This window comes from Rhea americana, unplaced genomic scaffold (assembly GCF_003343005.1).
Source record: "Rhea americana isolate MKP2758 unplaced genomic scaffold, rheAme1 scaffold_4, whole genome shotgun sequence".
NCBI classification, from domain to species: Eukaryota; Metazoa; Chordata; class Aves; order Rheiformes; family Rheidae; genus Rhea; species Rhea americana.
This window is the reverse complement of record NW_028186534.1, coordinates 7,982,630-7,999,103: the sequence shown is the minus strand read 5'-3', so window position 1 is coordinate 7,999,103 and position 16,474 is coordinate 7,982,630. Positions and strand designations below refer to the sequence as shown.

Genomic DNA, 16,474 nt, shown 5'->3' with positions numbered 1-16,474 from the left:
GCGATGGGGCAAGCGGGGGGTTACGGCTTGGCCAGGCGGGCGGCCGGGCCCCTCCGCGGCGTCGAGCGCGACCCGCCCCCGGGGAGGGCAGCGCCCCGGCTGCAAAAGGCGCGCCGGTGTTCCGGGGTGGGGTGCGGGAGGCAGGCCTAGGTGACCGGGCAGCCCAGGTGACCCGCGTGGGGGAGCCCACTGGAGCTCAGTGCGGGTCTCCGCAGGAGGGTGACTCATCTCAGGAGCCCGGGAGCCAGGATTCTTTASTGTCCCAGCTGCAACACTCCGAAACACTGCTTCTGCTGAGACACCAGTATCACAAACACGGGTACATTCACAGGGGCTAGAATAACAAAGTTCCTGACATCGCTGCTGTGTGCTGCAGGCCTCACTGAAGAATTTGACAACTTAGGCAGCACAGTAACAAGCACCTCACACTGCCACACTCCATGGGCTCTCAGCAGGTGGAGAGCCTGTCCCAAGAGTACAAACACCACCCTCCCAAAAGTCCTACTCACGTCAGCCTCAAGAAATGGTAGTCGAAGTGGACGTGGGTCAAGGAGAGGGGATGCCATGCTACCCATGCCCCGTGGGAGCTGTCGTCTATCACATGCTGCAGCGACACGACGACCTGACATCTTCTTTTTACCTATCCTGTATAACTTGCAAAAGCCGACACACCAGACTCGCCTTTGCGCTTGTTCTCAACGCCGCAGAGCCAGTTAGTTACCTTCAGTCAGGCTTCTTCAGAGGCTTAACGTACTCAACCTGGTTTTGGTTGTCGCTTGCCACTCAGTGGCCGAGGTCCTCCTCACAGGTGTGAGTGGGACCACTTAGGCAGCTGGCCTCTGAGACAACACAACAGCCCCAAGCTCCTGTGACGCTTGTCCTCACAGACCGCGCTGATCCTCCACTGCCGCTCTCTGTCTCTTCAGATACCTGTCAGGCTTTAGAAGCTGCCGCAACTGCACGCCACCGCTGGTGTAACACGGCGGTCCGCTCGTTCCCCTCACGCGTGTCTGCAGGCTGGTGAAGGTACCTCCGGCCAGGCGTCGCCTCGCGGGCTGTGCAGCAGCGGGCGTCCCCCTCGCACTTATCCTCAGGAGCTCACTGCACGTGGAGTGCGAGGCAGAGGCCTGCTTGGCCCCTCTGCCTGTGCTGCGGGTCCTCCGGGCTGCGGAGCTGCCACTCGTGGCACCTACCTCGGCGGCGGGACGCGAGGGCCCCGAGCCCCACTCGCGCTCGGCTTCACGCGAGGTGGCAGCACAGCGTCTCCCTGGGCCGCGGGCGGAGGGCGTGTGTGGGGCGGAGGCGGGGGAAGCGGGCTGGCGCCTCGCAGGATGCAGGACTAACCTGGAGCCCTTCCCCCCGCCGCGGCGGCACGCGCTGAGGCCTCGGTGGCTGCGAGGAGGGGATGGTAGTTGTAGCGTTGCCACAGGTGGGTGGTCTGGACGTACGCGGTTTGCGTAACGGAAGACCCGGCCGAGCAGAGACTTCGCGGGGAAAAGTGTGTAAGCGGGGCGCCGATGCACGCACTTGGAGTACGGAAGGAGCCAGCGGCGGAGAGACGGTACGTAAAATACGCATGTAGCGCAAACACCGCCCTGGGGGCGGGCGGGCTGGCCCTACGCGGGATACGCAGCAGGCTGCCGTTGCGCATGCGCCCCTGAGGCTCACCGCGACGGGGCGCAGCCCCGCAACGAGCGGAGCGTTTGGCGAGCCAATGGGCGGGCGGGTCGGTTGTAAAGGAGCCAATCAGCAGGCGCGGACGGCGGGAGACGGGCCAATGGAAAGAGGCGGTAGTTTAAAGGGTATTTAAGGGAGGGCGGTTTGACTTCAAACAGCGCTGGCGGCCGCACGGAGCTGAGGCCGGCGATGAGCGGGCGCCTGGGGACCGCGGCGGGGACGGGGCCCGGCGCTGTCCCGCGGAGGACCGCGCCCGCGGGAGGTGCCCCGGGGCCTGGGGGGAGGCGGCGAGCGCAGGCTGGGAGCCGGGGGCGAGGGCGCTGCGGCGCGGGAGCGCAGGCCCGGCCCGGCCCGGCCCGCGAGGAGGAGGCGGTGGGGGAGGGGGCGGGCGCGGGCGGGGAGCCTCGGAGGGGAAGATCGGAGGCGCAGAGTTGTCCGGAGAGCTGCTTTGTGTGAGCTGTGCCTCGCCTATAGGCTGATCCGTATGTGCCCTTCTCCTCAGGCATCATGGACAAGAGTACTAAAGAGAACCATGCTGGACACCATAGCCATGCTGCTAAGGTAAATAACTGAACCAGATTGATCGTCCTATTTCCTGTGATCATACCAGAGCTGTAGACTTAAGGCTGTTYGTGGTGACTGTTGGTGACTGTTGCAAATACAACAACAAAAAAAGGGGGGGTGGGGAGAGAACTTGTCTTGAAGTAGTGGGTCCTGTTCGCAGGAGACAATTCTCAATGTTATCTTTCAGTCTGCCTTTTGGAGAGAACCTTGGTGGGAATGGGGATGTTGGGGAGTCTGTAAATAGTTTCTGATTGCACAAGGAGTGTGCTTGGGTTGCTTCTTCCAGATAGGGTTTTCAAAAGCTATGTTAGTGTTGCTACAAGCATATCCACATGAAGAGTGCTCAAGATAACGCTGACAGAACTTTTGCATACATATATATGAATACTTTTTCATTCTTTAAATTTAGAAACAAAAAAATCATTGATAAGGCTTCAGATTAGCATGAGTAAAATGTGTGCATGTACACACATGTGCATATATGCGTGTGCATGCATGCACTTAAAATCAAGTTGTCAATGCACTTCCAGTGAACTGAACCAGAAGACTAAGTAATATCTAGGGGAAGAAAGTATCAGAATATGCTAGCACCTGCTGTTAGTATACTATGTTTTCTTTTCCTTCCTACCTCCAACCCTTATCTGTCTACTGAATGGGGCCATAATGGTTATACTGTGCTATTCTGTAATTAAAACATCATGTTTTCTTTTTGAAGACTGTAAATCCTATTGGAGATGGCCCCAAACGTGTCCCTGTACCTCAGCATGCTACTCAGAGCCGGCCACTAAACAGTGGAGTTCAAGCACAACGTGTTCTGTGTCCTTCAAACCTGGCCCAGCGAGTTCCTGTACAGTCACAAAAATCTGCACTATCAAGCCAAAAACTGTCTAACAACCAGACAATGCAGCAGCCTCGACCAAAATCTCTGGTCCAACCAATTTCTAGGCCTCAGATTCCCAGCAAGAACAATGAAAAATCTCAGCAGGCTCCAGTATCTGGTAATTTTGGAGATGTACATGTTCTTAAATAGTCATGACACTCAAGATGCTTCTATTTTCTATGGAGAGAAGTGTAGTGCAAAAATTCTGAGGCTAATCTTAATGCTATGTGGGGATCCTGTACATAAATATCTGGCTGCACCCAGAAAGAGATTGTAACACTTGATCTTGAACGTTGCTGCATCCTTCAGTTGCCAAGATTACACGTTTAGAGCCCATATGGGTGCTTCTTGCTCTTGAAAGTCTTTTGGAATTTAATTCAATTATGAATTAAAGAAATTACCACTAATTCATCATAATCTTGTGTACTAGAGAGATTTACATGAGTAATAGTGCTATATTGATGRTGGTGGGGATGTGGGAGCTTCTAAATGTTTTTCTTAATTTTAAAAAGAGCTTTCTTGGAATTCCACCTTGATAGCAGTGATAACTCAACTGCTACACTGCCTTTCGACAGTAAGCTTCCCTTTTTTTAAATAACACTGCATGCCCTCTAAGAATTGTTGCTGATACTATGCTGAGATGTGTAATCTCAGGTATGCATGTGTACCTGAGATTATACCTGTTCCCCACATGCATTTTTGTACAGTGCTTGTGGATTTAGTTCATAAAAGCTTCCTCTTATTTATACATAGCAAAAAATCCAGAAGCAGAAAGCACATCTAAACAGAAACATGAAGAGACTACTAAAAAGAAGAATGAAGAGACAAAAAAGTAAGTTGTTGTGTATCTAAATGCTCTAGCTAATGGAGCCCTGTTGAATTAGGCTTTCTTTTAACTTCCAGGACTGCATGCTGCAACTAAGCAAGTTAGCTGAAGTTAAGTCATAGATAAGTAGTCAAGCCCCTTCATAATTGTGAACAGTGTTCCAACACTTCAAAACTATAACACTTAATGAAATCTGGGAAAGCTTACTTTGAGCTGAAAAGCCTCAGGAACTAGAACTTCCTGTAATCTAAAGAAAAGTTTATTTTGCTAAATGAGTAATGTCTCTTCCCATGAGAGAGCTCTGATTAGACACTGTGCTGGTCCCAAGATGTACAGCTGAAAGACATGCTTCCTTAATATGTGCAAGAGATTGGAATCTGATTAGGAATGAATTAGACTCTTAGTACGGATAGCTGTAAAACAGTTCTGGCATGCACTAGTAAGTGCCTGTGTATTAACTGTATGGAAATGTACCTGATCTAGTACATGCAGTCTTGAATTTTGCAGTAATATGTGGCTGAGGCAGGCATCACTATGTGCAAGCTTTAGTGAGGAAGAGATCAGCTTTCAGGCTTCTCTTCTGAAGTCTTAATGCATATTTTGTCCTCTTGGTGGTGTTCTCTTAAAGACTAAAAATCTAGCTCAGATCAGGAAGTATTCTGTTGAACCAAAATGGTATTAATGAAAATCTAGAATATAGCTGGATACCTTGTGTGGCTTTTGATACTTAAGTRATATCTTTTTGCAGAAGGCAGTGGTCTCTTGATGACTTTGAAATTGGTCGACCCCTGGGGAAAGGAAAGTTTGGAAATGTGTACCTAGCACGTGAAAAACAGAGTAAATTTATTCTTGCCCTGAAAGTGCTATTTAAAACACAACTGGAGGAAGCTGGCGTAGAACATCAGCTACGAAGAGAAGTTGAAATACAGTCTCATCTTAGGTAAAGTGTACTAAACAATTGCRTTTGCCTAGCTTGTGCCCAAGCAAAAACATCGAAGTTTGTTTCTGGTAACATACAGTGACCTTTTGAAGACAAGGGCTATTTAATTAAAAAACAACAAAACCTTTAAGTTGGTAATTCTTGCCTTTCTGCACAAAGGTGCAAATCTTATCTTTGTCTAGTTTGCTATGAAGCAACCACAGTAATTAAAAAATAAATCCAATAGGAATTTTTAATTTATATGGGTGACTGCCACTTCTCAGGCAATTTAAACTTGATTCTAGCACTTGGCTTCCTAGAAAAAAAGCCTAGCTTGCTGAACAAATTGAGTGGGTTCCACAAACTCACTTAAAGTTTTTAAACTAAAAATCAAACTATTTCTATGATAAATAGCACTTGCTGAAATCTCGTAATGGATACATGAGCTGAAATGATTCATGTTCTCATTGAATGCAAATGCTAGGGTCTCCGCAGTGCTATTTTTTTCCCCATGATTGGCAATAGAGAGTGGAGCACAAACACGTGATCATACAGTGTGGCAAAAAGAGTTACATTGCTGAGGATTATCTGCAAGCTGCTGAAGACCAATGCTGACCTTCCTTGAAATGAAGTTCATTATCTTGCCAGCCCACAGTATGCACAGCAAAACTGCTAAGGGTACACAAATACACACTAACATAAATCACTTCTCATAGTGAATCTAAAAAACCAACTGTACTTTCTCCTCTAACTAATAATCAAGTAATACATGCAAATATTTTGTTCAGAGGAATATTTATATCTTCTTGCAGGCATCCCAATATTCTCAGGCTATATGGCTACTTCCATGATGTTACAAGAGTCTATCTTATTCTAGAGTATGCACCTCGTGGAGAAGTCTACAAAGAGCTTCAGAAGCTTACCAAGTTTGATGAGCAAAGAACTGCCACTGTAGGTTGTTCTGCCTTCTTGAACATCTGCTCTTAATGTTTGGAATACTTGCAGCATAGATGAAATGCTGTCCGCAGCTGTATAAAGCTGAGATTCTCTAGATATTAATCTGCTTAAGCACTTGTAATATATTTAGGGATAAACTGAGAAGACAAATTATGGTGCAGCATTAACATGAGTAAATGTTCAGTGTTGCCTGGTACTTCAAGTGCTTGGTCACTTCAAGTGGATGCTACCTTGTTAGACTTAAGGGCTTAAGATAATTAATTTAAATGAATAGTACCAATTATGTAATACCTAGAAATTGCTATGCTGTAGCCAATAAAGCTAGTGTAACAGTGCCTCTCTACTTAAAAATTTGCTTTCTTTTTAAATACAGTACATCACACAACTAGCAGATGCTCTATCATACTGTCATTCAAAAAGTGTGATTCACCGAGACATCAAACCAGAAAACTTGCTGCTTGGCTCAAATGGAGAATTAAAGATTGCTGATTTTGGATGGTCAGTGCATGCTCCATCTTCTAGGTAAGAATGTAATGCATAAAAACCTTATGCAGTGAAATGCTTCTGGGGTGAAAACACTAGGTTTCTTGTCATAACTACAGCTGTGGAAGAGAGGTAAAAGTGAACTTGTAAAACTACTGGAAAAGTCCTGTCCTTTAATTTCTAAAGCAAGGCCACTGCAGTAAAAAACTGGGGCCCTAGCAATACATTTATGATGATTTCTCAAAGAGAAGCCTGAAGTGCGTCCAACAGAAAGGAAGTCTCTATCTCACGTAGCCAGTGAGATGAAAAGAGAAGGGTAGGACTGTGACTGCAATGACTGGGATGTGGCTTTTTTCTTATTTAAAGAAGTTGTTACTGCTAGGATTTCTTTACTGCATATTATGGTGGTGCTGCATCTTGTCAGAGTAGACTGCACAGAAATACAGGTAGCTGCCAGCATTAGCTTCTGTCTGGCTCTTGAAACAGATCCTAATTGCYGTACAGAATAAATGATGACAAACATGTTCTTCAGGAGAACAACTCTCTGTGGGACACTTGACTATCTGCCTCCTGAAATGATTGAGGGAAGAACACATGATGAAAAGGTGGATATCTGGAGCTTGGGGGTTCTATGCTATGAATTCCTAGTAGGGAAGCCTCCTTTTGAAGCAGACACATACCAGGAAACCTACAGAGCTATTTCCAAGGTATGTGCCGTTGCTTACTTGTTCAAACTGAGTTTTGTGGCCCTTCAGCTCTCCTGTATTATTTAAGCTTAACTAATGGTCATTAAATGAGAATTGCAGCATGGCTTAATGAGATGCTGACAAAACCAAATCCCTAAAACTGACTTTAGTTGCTGTATGGAATGATTGTAAAAGACATCAAGTTACCTAGCTTGACTTTCTTGGTTCCACCCTGTTTCTACATGTACCAGAACTCCTATCTCTTTCATAAAGCAGTTAGCCTTCTCCATGTGGGCTCTCCACCTCTTTCCTTTTCTGATTTGTAAAATGCCTATGTAACACCTGAGTTGTTACTAAAATGTTCCAGCAAACTGGTCTTGTGTTAAAACTAGAAAAAAAGGAAGAAGCTAGCAAGCTTATAAGAAAGCTTAACTTCTGCAAGCACTTAAGATAATGCCGAATTATCTCAGTAGGTTTAAGGTGCATAGTCCACAAGACTGGCATAACTTTTTCTTCCTAGTTGTACTTGGGATGGTATCGCCCTTCACTTCTCTAGTCCTTACCAAAGAAATTCTGCATCTTTAGTACCCCTTCCTTTTTTTAGGTGGAATTCAGATTTCCTCCATTTGTAACAGAAGGTGCAAGAGACTTGATTTCAAAGCTTCTAAAGCATAACCCATGCCATCGGCTTCCCCTGAAGGATGTACTTGTTCATCCCTGGCTTTCAGCAAACTCTACAAAGATGCCAAACAGCATGAAAAGTGATGTTGCTGTCACATCAAGAACATAGTCTTAATGGGGTAACTGCCTTGGATCAATGAGGTGGAAGTCTTGAAATGTGACTACTGTAATGCTTACAAGGGAAAGCATAAGAATCCAAGGGTGCTTGAAGAGCTGGTTGTCATTTTAAATTCCAATAGCAATGTAAAATCACTTGACTTTTTAGCTGGAGGTTGTGGAATACAAAGGGCACCACAACTGAGCAGGGTGAATGTTTGTCTTATGAGTCCTAAAATGATGTGTGCGCTTTTTGTCTCTATTAATCCTTTGTCTTACATGTGAGCACTCAACACCTTAAATAAAGACTTGTTGAATACTGTTGCTGGTATTGTGAGAGTTACTAGTGTGCTTGCAGCAGTTCATCTGCCTGCTTCTAAGCACTTAACTTTTACACTTGACTGCAGTACAGTCTGAGAATCATCTATGATCCCAAGGTAACAGTATGTTTCACATTCCTCTGCATTATGAAGTAATCCAAAAATGTTCTCCCTCAAAGTGTGGGTATTGCAAAAGTAGCTCTGGTCACTCACTATTCTAAAAGTGAATCTACCTGACACAGAGGCTATCAAGGGAAGTACCACAGCCATGGCTACTTACCTGGCTCAATTCTTCTGTTAKTTTTTATGCAGTTATTCCAGCACAACACTCACCACACAGGGGTTTRGAAGAGCCTTTTAAAGGAAAAGGTTGGGAAAGCATTGTTATCAAATTAGCTCTATTTTATGCAACTAGAACTAATAATCATACCTGCTGTTGTAAGACTCTTGGTCTGGTCACAGCAGTYGCAGAGAGGTTACTCCTTAGAAGGTATAAAGCACCCAGCCTGTCTAACGGGAAGACTTGCATTGTTATTTTGGTCTGGACACTCCTATTTATCAAAGTAGTACCAGCCRATTAAACCAAGAAGAAATGAAACACGTTTTTCAAGTATGATCCAGGCTRTGTAGAAATAAACACCACAGCATGAAGAGAAATTGTATCAGTGATGATACCAGAACCCAGCTCTTACCCACAAGGATCAGTTCAGTTTTAAGGAATGAACTTTTTTTAATATCCTGAAGACTGGCATAATTGTGACCAGTTTTTAACTTCCTGTATAGTACCCCCTCACATGCCCCCCCGCCATTTACAAGACAAAAGTTTAAGATGCAAACTGTGCAAAACTAGTATTCCAGTAAAACACTTCAAGCAAATGTATTGCAAGAGAAAGCCATTTATTATATTATCATAGGACTTTCGAGGCCTTTTCCACTATTTTACAAATAATTTTAAAAAGTGGTCCTTTACATTTGAGGATTCTGAAATTCAAAATATATTCTCAAATTAATTTAAAATAAACTATTCAAAAAGTTTATCTAAACAAACAGCCAGTAGTTTATACAATCACATTTACCTACTTAACACGTAATCTGAAGTCTTGTCATAATTTAAATGAAATTCAGTTTGTTTACTGCAAGACAATCCCTAGTTAGTGCTGGTGCCTTTTAGTAACTTTCACATGCATTTAAGGTATGTCATAATTATGTCAAATTATTTAGGAAAAGTGAGAAGGAATGATATATATATATATATGTATTTACCAGCTTTAGTAATAAACATGCTTGTTAGAAATGACAGGTCAAATAAGGAAAAAAAGGGTGCTATCATCTGATTGTTCTGGAATTGATTTATTATCCTTCAGTAACAGAATGTGCCCCTGAACACACAGAGAAGATAGAGGGCATGTAGAGAAGAGCACAGAAAGTTTCTGTGAACAGGTGAAAAAAACCAGACAAAGTAAAATTCACTCTCAAGAAAAACTTCAGCTCAGCTGAAGCTTTAAAAAAGAAAGACTCCAACTTCTCTAGAAAGAGAAGTTCTCACAGAATACTACAGATGTTTGTTGCATGTTATGACAGCATAGTAACCCTTCAACAGCTGTACCTAATTAACACTCCATTATCATCAGAGAGCAAAAAACTTCCATCTCAGTAACAGACATAATTATTTGTCTTGCAGCTAAATCAAGGCTAAAAGGCAGAACTTCCCTCAAAGGCAATTTCTGATTTCAGAAAGCCTTTTTCTCACGGGACAAATGGCTCAAATTATTRGCAGGCTCAGAGAACAGCAAGATGACCACTAGCAGCTTCAGTAGCCCTAATGCAAAGCACGCACTAAATGGGACAAAGCTAGTTTTTTCGTTTTGTTTTGAAAACAAGATATTTAAAATAAACTTGACAGCTACTCCTCCTGTATGCACTGGCACACAGAACAGCAGGGCATTAACTTCACACTCTAATGAACAAGCCAAACAGTTGTGCAGGACATAAGCTCTCAGAAGCATGACACAGCCTACTGTTCTCTTGGTACCCGACCAGGCTGCAATGCTGAGTCTCAGTATGGTTCCTGCCCTACTCCTATGGCTGCTACTTTGAAAGGTGTTTAAACTACATAATGTATCTCTAGACATATGTCACATATGGCTACCCTTACACTGCACATCAGTCTCTAGCCTGTGTACCTGCTCACTGCTGCAAGTCTCACCTGGGCTAGCAGCACCGCTCAACTAGGACAAAGCCATCGTCGAGGGGCTCTCTGTTTCTAGGAGGCACGCTCACAAAGYGGCCTGCTTCCAAAGGACAGAGAGGAAGGAAACCAGATGTCTCTTCAGTTTTACCCCTTTTGTCCTATAGAAAAAGTTCTGGTTAACCAAGAAGTAGCAAAAAAAAGAGGTCCCAGCAGAGATGTGGCTATGACTTGTGTTCCTAGAGTACAAACTAAGTTTGTTCACTTTGATCCTAAGGATTTGCAGAGCTTCAGATCCGTCCGTGGTTTGGGCTGGTTTTGACTGGGAGAGGAGTTAGGGTGCAGTTTAACATGAGGGCTGAGCTGAACTGATAGCTTGCTGATAACACAAAGAAATGAATTGCGCTTCCTTCCCTCCCACAGCCAGCGCTCATCCCAACCACATGTCTCCCTTCATTCCCTAACCTGCCAAAAAATAAGAGTTATTTTGACCACTAAGGTAAAATTTTCTGCAACTTCAGTTGCATCAAGTTTCTGTATGAACAGACCTGTGTCACAGGCATCTTGGGGTAGGTGACAGAAGCATGAAGACAGACAAAGATAGGGTGAAAAGAACAGAGCTGGTGGGAGGCCCAGATCCAAAAGACTATTAAATCTGGCTCAAATTATCTCGGAGAAGCACAGCCACGTTTACTAGACAATGTGAAGCAGACTACCCAGTTTTGGGATCCAATCCTTAGATCAGCTGAAAAATGGTATGGGAATACATGCATGCACAACTACACTGATAGGAATACTATCCAAATACAAAAATGAAAAACATCTCAAACTGATACATTCAAYACACTGTCAGACAATAGCACAGGAATTGCTCTTGAGAAGCTATGAATTGTAGTGCCTGGACTTCAGGTGCAGGTCTGAGTTTCAGCCACAGGAACAGAAAGCTGCTAAGGTTAGTTTTCATATAAAAAATGTCTCCCTAGTACAAAGACAGATCTCAACACATTAAAGCCCATAGATACCTTGCCTCTGACTTGATGATCTTTGGAATATGTTCGCATAGGAGGTAATTCTGGTTACACTGATTTCAATAGTCTCAGAATTTCTTCAGACTCTATGCATACATATATTAAAAATAAAACAACAAAAAGAGAAAATAAAAAGACTTCGGTAAGACCAGTTACTAAACTATAAAGAAAGCACATTTTCAAACAACAAAGTTGTAAAATATGGAAGCACCATGAATGAGCTACAATTTCAGAGCACTGCATCATCTATTCTGGCAAAAACAATTAAGAATTAAGCATATGCATACTCCCACTGAAGTTAGGCACATGTGTTAATATTGCAGGACTGGGGCACAGCATGTGCTTTTTATAACAAAAGAAATGCAAAGAAATGCATATATACAAATTTGAATCCTAATATTCATATTTACCTAAGTAAGTATTCACATAGTAGGATACTGTTTATTCCACAGGACTATTAAGGAGAAACTTAATCTTATTTTAATTCCTGACTATACAAACTAGCGCTGAAACTGTGTTTCAACATGAGAAAAGTTAAGGCCCAAAAGTCTAGATTATAAAGACACAGAACTACATGTTCTAAAGAAATTGCTCATTGTCAAGCATTTATATTATCACTTGCAGGGAATATCTGATACGATTTTTAACAGGTTTTTCTAACAAAGAAGTGGCAAAAGGAACAGAAGATAAGGACAGCACTTCTCACAGTGTCACAGTTACCTGAAAGAATGACTAAGAAATGCAAGAGGAGGTCAGCRTTGACATGATCCAAGTAAATTTTCTAAAGAAATCTGGCAAACTGAAAAGCTACATGGATACACAGCATTTAAAAACTGAGCAAAAATCAAGAGGAGATCATCACAACTTTGGAGCAGGAGGTTTGAAGAAACCAATCTTCCGGAAGTATCGGACAATAAATGGCACAGTAACTACAGTAATGCTGATTCGTACTGGAGCAAACAGTTTGTGAACAGCATACGCCAACACAAAAGTGCTTGTACCAGCAGCCATTTTAGATTGCAACGACGATTCGCTGAAACCAAGTTTGACGAGAACTGCAGTCATATCCACACCACTGTGGAAGAAGAAACCAAGTCKTTTTAGTTTATTTTGAAGTTACACACCAAAGAATATGAATTAAAATGTTATTTGTTCAGAGAATGTATCTGAAAGCAACTACCTTCCAACTCTGGAAATTCAGTTTGAATCTAAGTGCTAAATACATAAGGAATAAACCCAACAAACCACTCAATTTGTTTCTCTAATAACATCATATAAAATACTCTCAGAGGAGCTTTTTTTTCTTAAATTGACAAAGTCCCTATGAAGTCGAATATCTTGTTTTACAACTGTATAGCTGCAGTGCATCCATGGAGAATACTCAGATATGCTCAACTTCCTCAAAAAAAAAACAAACAAAAACCCTATTCCTCTACTTTTGAGTTTTAAAAGGTTAGAAATCTGTGAATTTGTTAGAAATTCACTTTCTCAATACTTAAAATAAAGTTTAGTTTTGTATCTTGATGAAACTTATCAGTTAAATATACCTTATCCAAATCAAGATACTTGATCCAAACCAAGATACCTGCTGTTAGGCTTAGAATTTTCTAAAAAAAGAGTACAAAGCTGTTTGAATGCCAAGTATCTTATCTAAAATCTAGTAAGCAAAGGAAGTATTATGGATATTAAATAACTGTTATCCACCAAATCCATAAATATTTTCACTGTCTGCAGACACAACACTTTTCATCATAGTTCAGGGTAATTTTCCAAAAAATTGGAATTTTTAATTTCCAAAAAATTGTAATTTTCTGTAGTTACTTCTAAAAAGAAATTACTACTTCTTCCTCCTCTTCACTTGCCAGTTATAAAATATAGYTGGGATTCAAACAGTACCTGAAGGAAAAAGTTTTCACTGCTATCATGAGCCTTGATTATAAATGACAGAAATTAAGTGTTTGCATATTCCCACTGAAGTCAACAGTTAGGCAGAAACATAATTTCTCAAAACATTCTCTGCGCTCATCTCCTCAGTGGAATATCTTGTGCTCACCAGACATTTCTACAACTGATACAACCGCACCAGAAGCCACATAAATGATTTCCCACTTGTCTCCTGTAAGGTTATCCGGTATTTTGCTTTTTAACTCAAACCTTTGTTTTAGCATCTGTTGCTTCTGCAGTTTGAACTGAGTTCACATTCAGAAAGATAAGTTCATCTGTAAGCYCCAGCACTCTCATATAGCTCTATCTCTACAGGCCATACTGCAGTTTGATAACAAAAGGTATTTCCACAGAACAAGACTTAAATTCTCTCGTCTGGCTAGTTCTTTGSTGCAGTCTCTATTCTGTTCTTCCCCAGCCCACCCATGGGCCATGAAGCTATGTGGAAGGACAAAATGCATCCATCTTTACTCATGCCTGATTTGAGATTAAATTGGTTTCTACTTATCAACAGTTCTACACTCAGAATTCAGAAGATTTCTGTTTATAGATCAAACAGGCCATGTCTCCTTCCAGAAGTGTGCACAATGGTAAGACTTTTCTGGGCTAAACTGTCATCTAGAGGCTACAGACAACTGTACRAACCGCACCTTGACACAGCCAGGTAGAAGATTCCTAGAGATATCAATGAAATTCCAACATGGAATGAAACCCCTACAGCGCCATATTCTTTGAAAACTTGTTTGAGCTGTTGGGATTTGTTGGGTTTCTTGTTTTCACCACTGGGATTTGCGGCTGCCTTTTCAGGGGGTCCACCTGCATCCTAAAAAAAAGAACAATTTAAAGTATTTATTAGCATTGAGCATAGTATCATATTCCATTCAGTTGAACCAGTTCAGAAGAATGAAAAAAGCAGCTCCTGTGCAGTTTGGAATGCTATGGGAAAGACAATAATATGCTTTTGGTTTTTTTCACATCAGAATAGCATTTTCCCTGTGGTAAAGCCCATGCAAACTCCCTTTTCCCACCTAATCACATTGGAAAGATGCACTGAGCTTTGTGCAAGTCCTTATACAATGCAAGTTTCAACGTTACTACAGTCACATTCCTGTGTCTGACCTAAATGGRTGCCATAGCACACCGACACAGTTGTTTGAAACATGGAATTGAGATGCCAAAGGGATTTTCACTTGCACTTGCTCAGCTTTATACAGTGTATTCTTAAAATGTGAGTTCTTGTCACAGAGCTAAGGAATTGATGGCACTGGAAGTTTATGTGATATCCCATAAAAGTGCACTTACTAATAACTTGCTGACAGAAGAAATCCTACACTTACGTTCCTACAAATCACAAACTGGAGATCAGCTGGGAACAGGAAGAACCAGGGAACTGCTACTGTTGACAGCAACAAGCAATACCATTGCCACAGTGTAGACTGCRGCTACACAGACATGCCAACGCTGGTTTAAACAACCTGATCTCACCTAAAAAAACCCGTCATAGCCGACTTTACTGACACTTCATCTGCATAAATTTAAAGTGCAGAATTTTATATTAATACACACCCAAAGCAATGTGATATTGCAACGCAGACAAACAAGGACATATACACCCACAGTACTAACACAGCCCTTAGATACATTCTTGGACTTGCCATAGAAGAAACACTAGCTGGAAAAAGAGAAAGCTTCCACACAGATCTTTCCCCAATTAGTGAAAACTCATTAGGAAAGATTAGAAGTTTTCCTTCTTTTCAGCTGACCTCAGTAACAGMCGTGACAACATGACAACGCAGCAGCTGGACTAAAGGGCACCGTTGCCCACAGGGCAGGTACAGCTACAGAGTGCCTGGCACCACGTTGTCCTGCCAACTTCTGTCTTGAAACTGATCTACAGAAGAAAAACACTTCTGATTCATCCTTGGACTTATCAGTCAGAATGTAAGTTAGACTCTTCTGATGATGGTTGTAGTAGAATAGATGTGTTCAGTCAGTGATTTTTAAACCATTTCAGAAAAAGAAGTTGGCTGCTACTCCTTTAACTGTAATTTGGATTAGTTTGTACTTCTTACATTTTTATGCATCAGTATTTTCTTAGTATTTATAGAACTGTGTAGCTTAACCTATATTTATTCTGATTTGCATTTAAAAAAATGGTTAAACATTATAAGGATGCTAGATGATTGTTAGGGTCTCATGATTTGTATTGTGCAACATTTGGACAAAAACCGAAACTTGATTAAAAATAAAAATGTTCAGTAGAAAAAAAAATCCTTTATTGCTTAAATCAGTGTTAAGACTAGAAGGTAAATAAAGAAATTGTTAAAATACATTTTAAAGCAAAGTCCTTACACAAAAGATTCATAATTAGTTGGATTACTTCAAGTCACCATGTACTATAGAGCTCATTCTCACTCTTCAGTTTTATTATAGAGAAGGAAGAGAAGAATGGCAGTTAAAATAGGTATTTCTGCATTCTACAAACTTTAACTGACCAAGCTATTGAATAGACCCAGCTGCATAAACTGAACAGAATCTTCTCACAATGTCTTCTGCAAAAAGTAGTCCTAGCAACTCAGTCAGCGCTGTTTCCACATGCTTAGTCAACAGTATCTGTTTATTCAACAGTACAGTTTTCTTGAAAATCAAGTGAGGTTTGAGTGCTAGTTTGAAGTTTAATAGTTTATAATGACTTTTTCATCCAAAGGTGATCATAATCTATTTAAGAAGCCAAATATGAGGAGCTTCTTCRAAGAGCTGCTGACACYCTGCAGCCATACCCGAGCCTCRGAGGCACGCCAGGGTCGCTGTACGACCGGCGGTTTGCAGGATGTAAGGACTGGAAAATAGCTTGTTTCCACCGCCCAAGTAGCTTTTAATTCACTCACGCTCTCCGGCTCTTATGCCGGGAATGTCTGACAGGATATTGAAGCAAGATGTTGAACAAGCACCACTTCGGCAAATAACTGACTGTTCAGCGTGGTCACGTCACGAATAACGTAAAGAAAGCAATAAAGCAAGCCACGCTGTTTTCAGAGTAACTCTGCTGCAATAGCTCTTCTGGGAAACCACCTTTATTCCTATCATTCAGAAAAAGAAACGTTTCATCATTAGGAAAAACTAAGCCACGAAAACAAATCTAAAACTGCAATTTTTATGCTGTGCAACAGGGCTCTAGAACTCAGCCCGAGAATTAAGGCGCAGGAGCGAGCCCGCGGCGGAGCT

At 42.1% G+C, this 16,474-nt stretch overlaps 3 protein-coding genes across 4 annotated transcripts in view; 1 reads left to right on the top strand and 2 right to left on the bottom strand.

Annotated features, from left to right (window-relative positions):
* CSTF1 (cleavage stimulation factor subunit 1) overlaps positions 1-1,359 on the bottom strand; it is a 9,575-nt gene extending 8,216 nt beyond the window's left edge. The window contains exon 1 of the mRNA XM_085314092.1: positions 510-1,359. Coding sequence (XP_085170218.1) covers positions 510-629 — 120 coding nt within the window. The 5' untranslated portion in view covers positions 630-1,359. The remainder of the gene's footprint in view (positions 1-509) is intronic.
* A 120-nt stretch (positions 1,360-1,479) lies between these two features.
* On the top strand, positions 1,480-8,093 carry AURKA (aurora kinase A). 2 transcript variants are annotated; one of them, XM_085314094.1, is made up of 9 exons: positions 1,480-1,561; positions 2,180-2,238; positions 2,957-3,239; positions 3,875-3,953; positions 4,696-4,887; positions 5,679-5,817; positions 6,197-6,345; positions 6,839-7,013; positions 7,597-8,093. In XM_085314094.1, the coding sequence occupies exons 2-9, from the start codon at positions 2,185-2,187 to the stop codon at positions 7,780-7,782; spliced, it is 1,257 nt and encodes a 418-aa protein (XP_085170220.1). In that variant the 5' UTR covers positions 1,480-1,561; positions 2,180-2,184; the 3' UTR covers positions 7,783-8,093. The 2 variants fall into 2 exon arrangements, with proteins under 2 accessions (XP_085170220.1, XP_085170219.1); XM_085314093.1 differs by lacking the exon at positions 1,480-1,561 and adding an exon at positions 1,819-1,939.
* An 876-nt stretch (positions 8,094-8,969) lies between these two features.
* Positions 8,970-16,364, bottom strand: MIMS2 (mitochondrial inner membrane scaffold 2). Its single transcript, XM_085314091.1, has 3 exons — positions 15,745-16,364; positions 13,900-14,072; positions 8,970-12,380 (listed from the first exon to the last, which is right to left on the bottom strand). The coding sequence occupies exons 1-3, from the start codon at positions 15,769-15,771 to the stop codon at positions 12,164-12,166; spliced, it is 417 nt and encodes a 138-aa protein (XP_085170217.1). The 5' UTR covers positions 15,772-16,364; the 3' UTR covers positions 8,970-12,163.
* Positions 16,365-16,474: the final 110 nt, after the last annotated feature.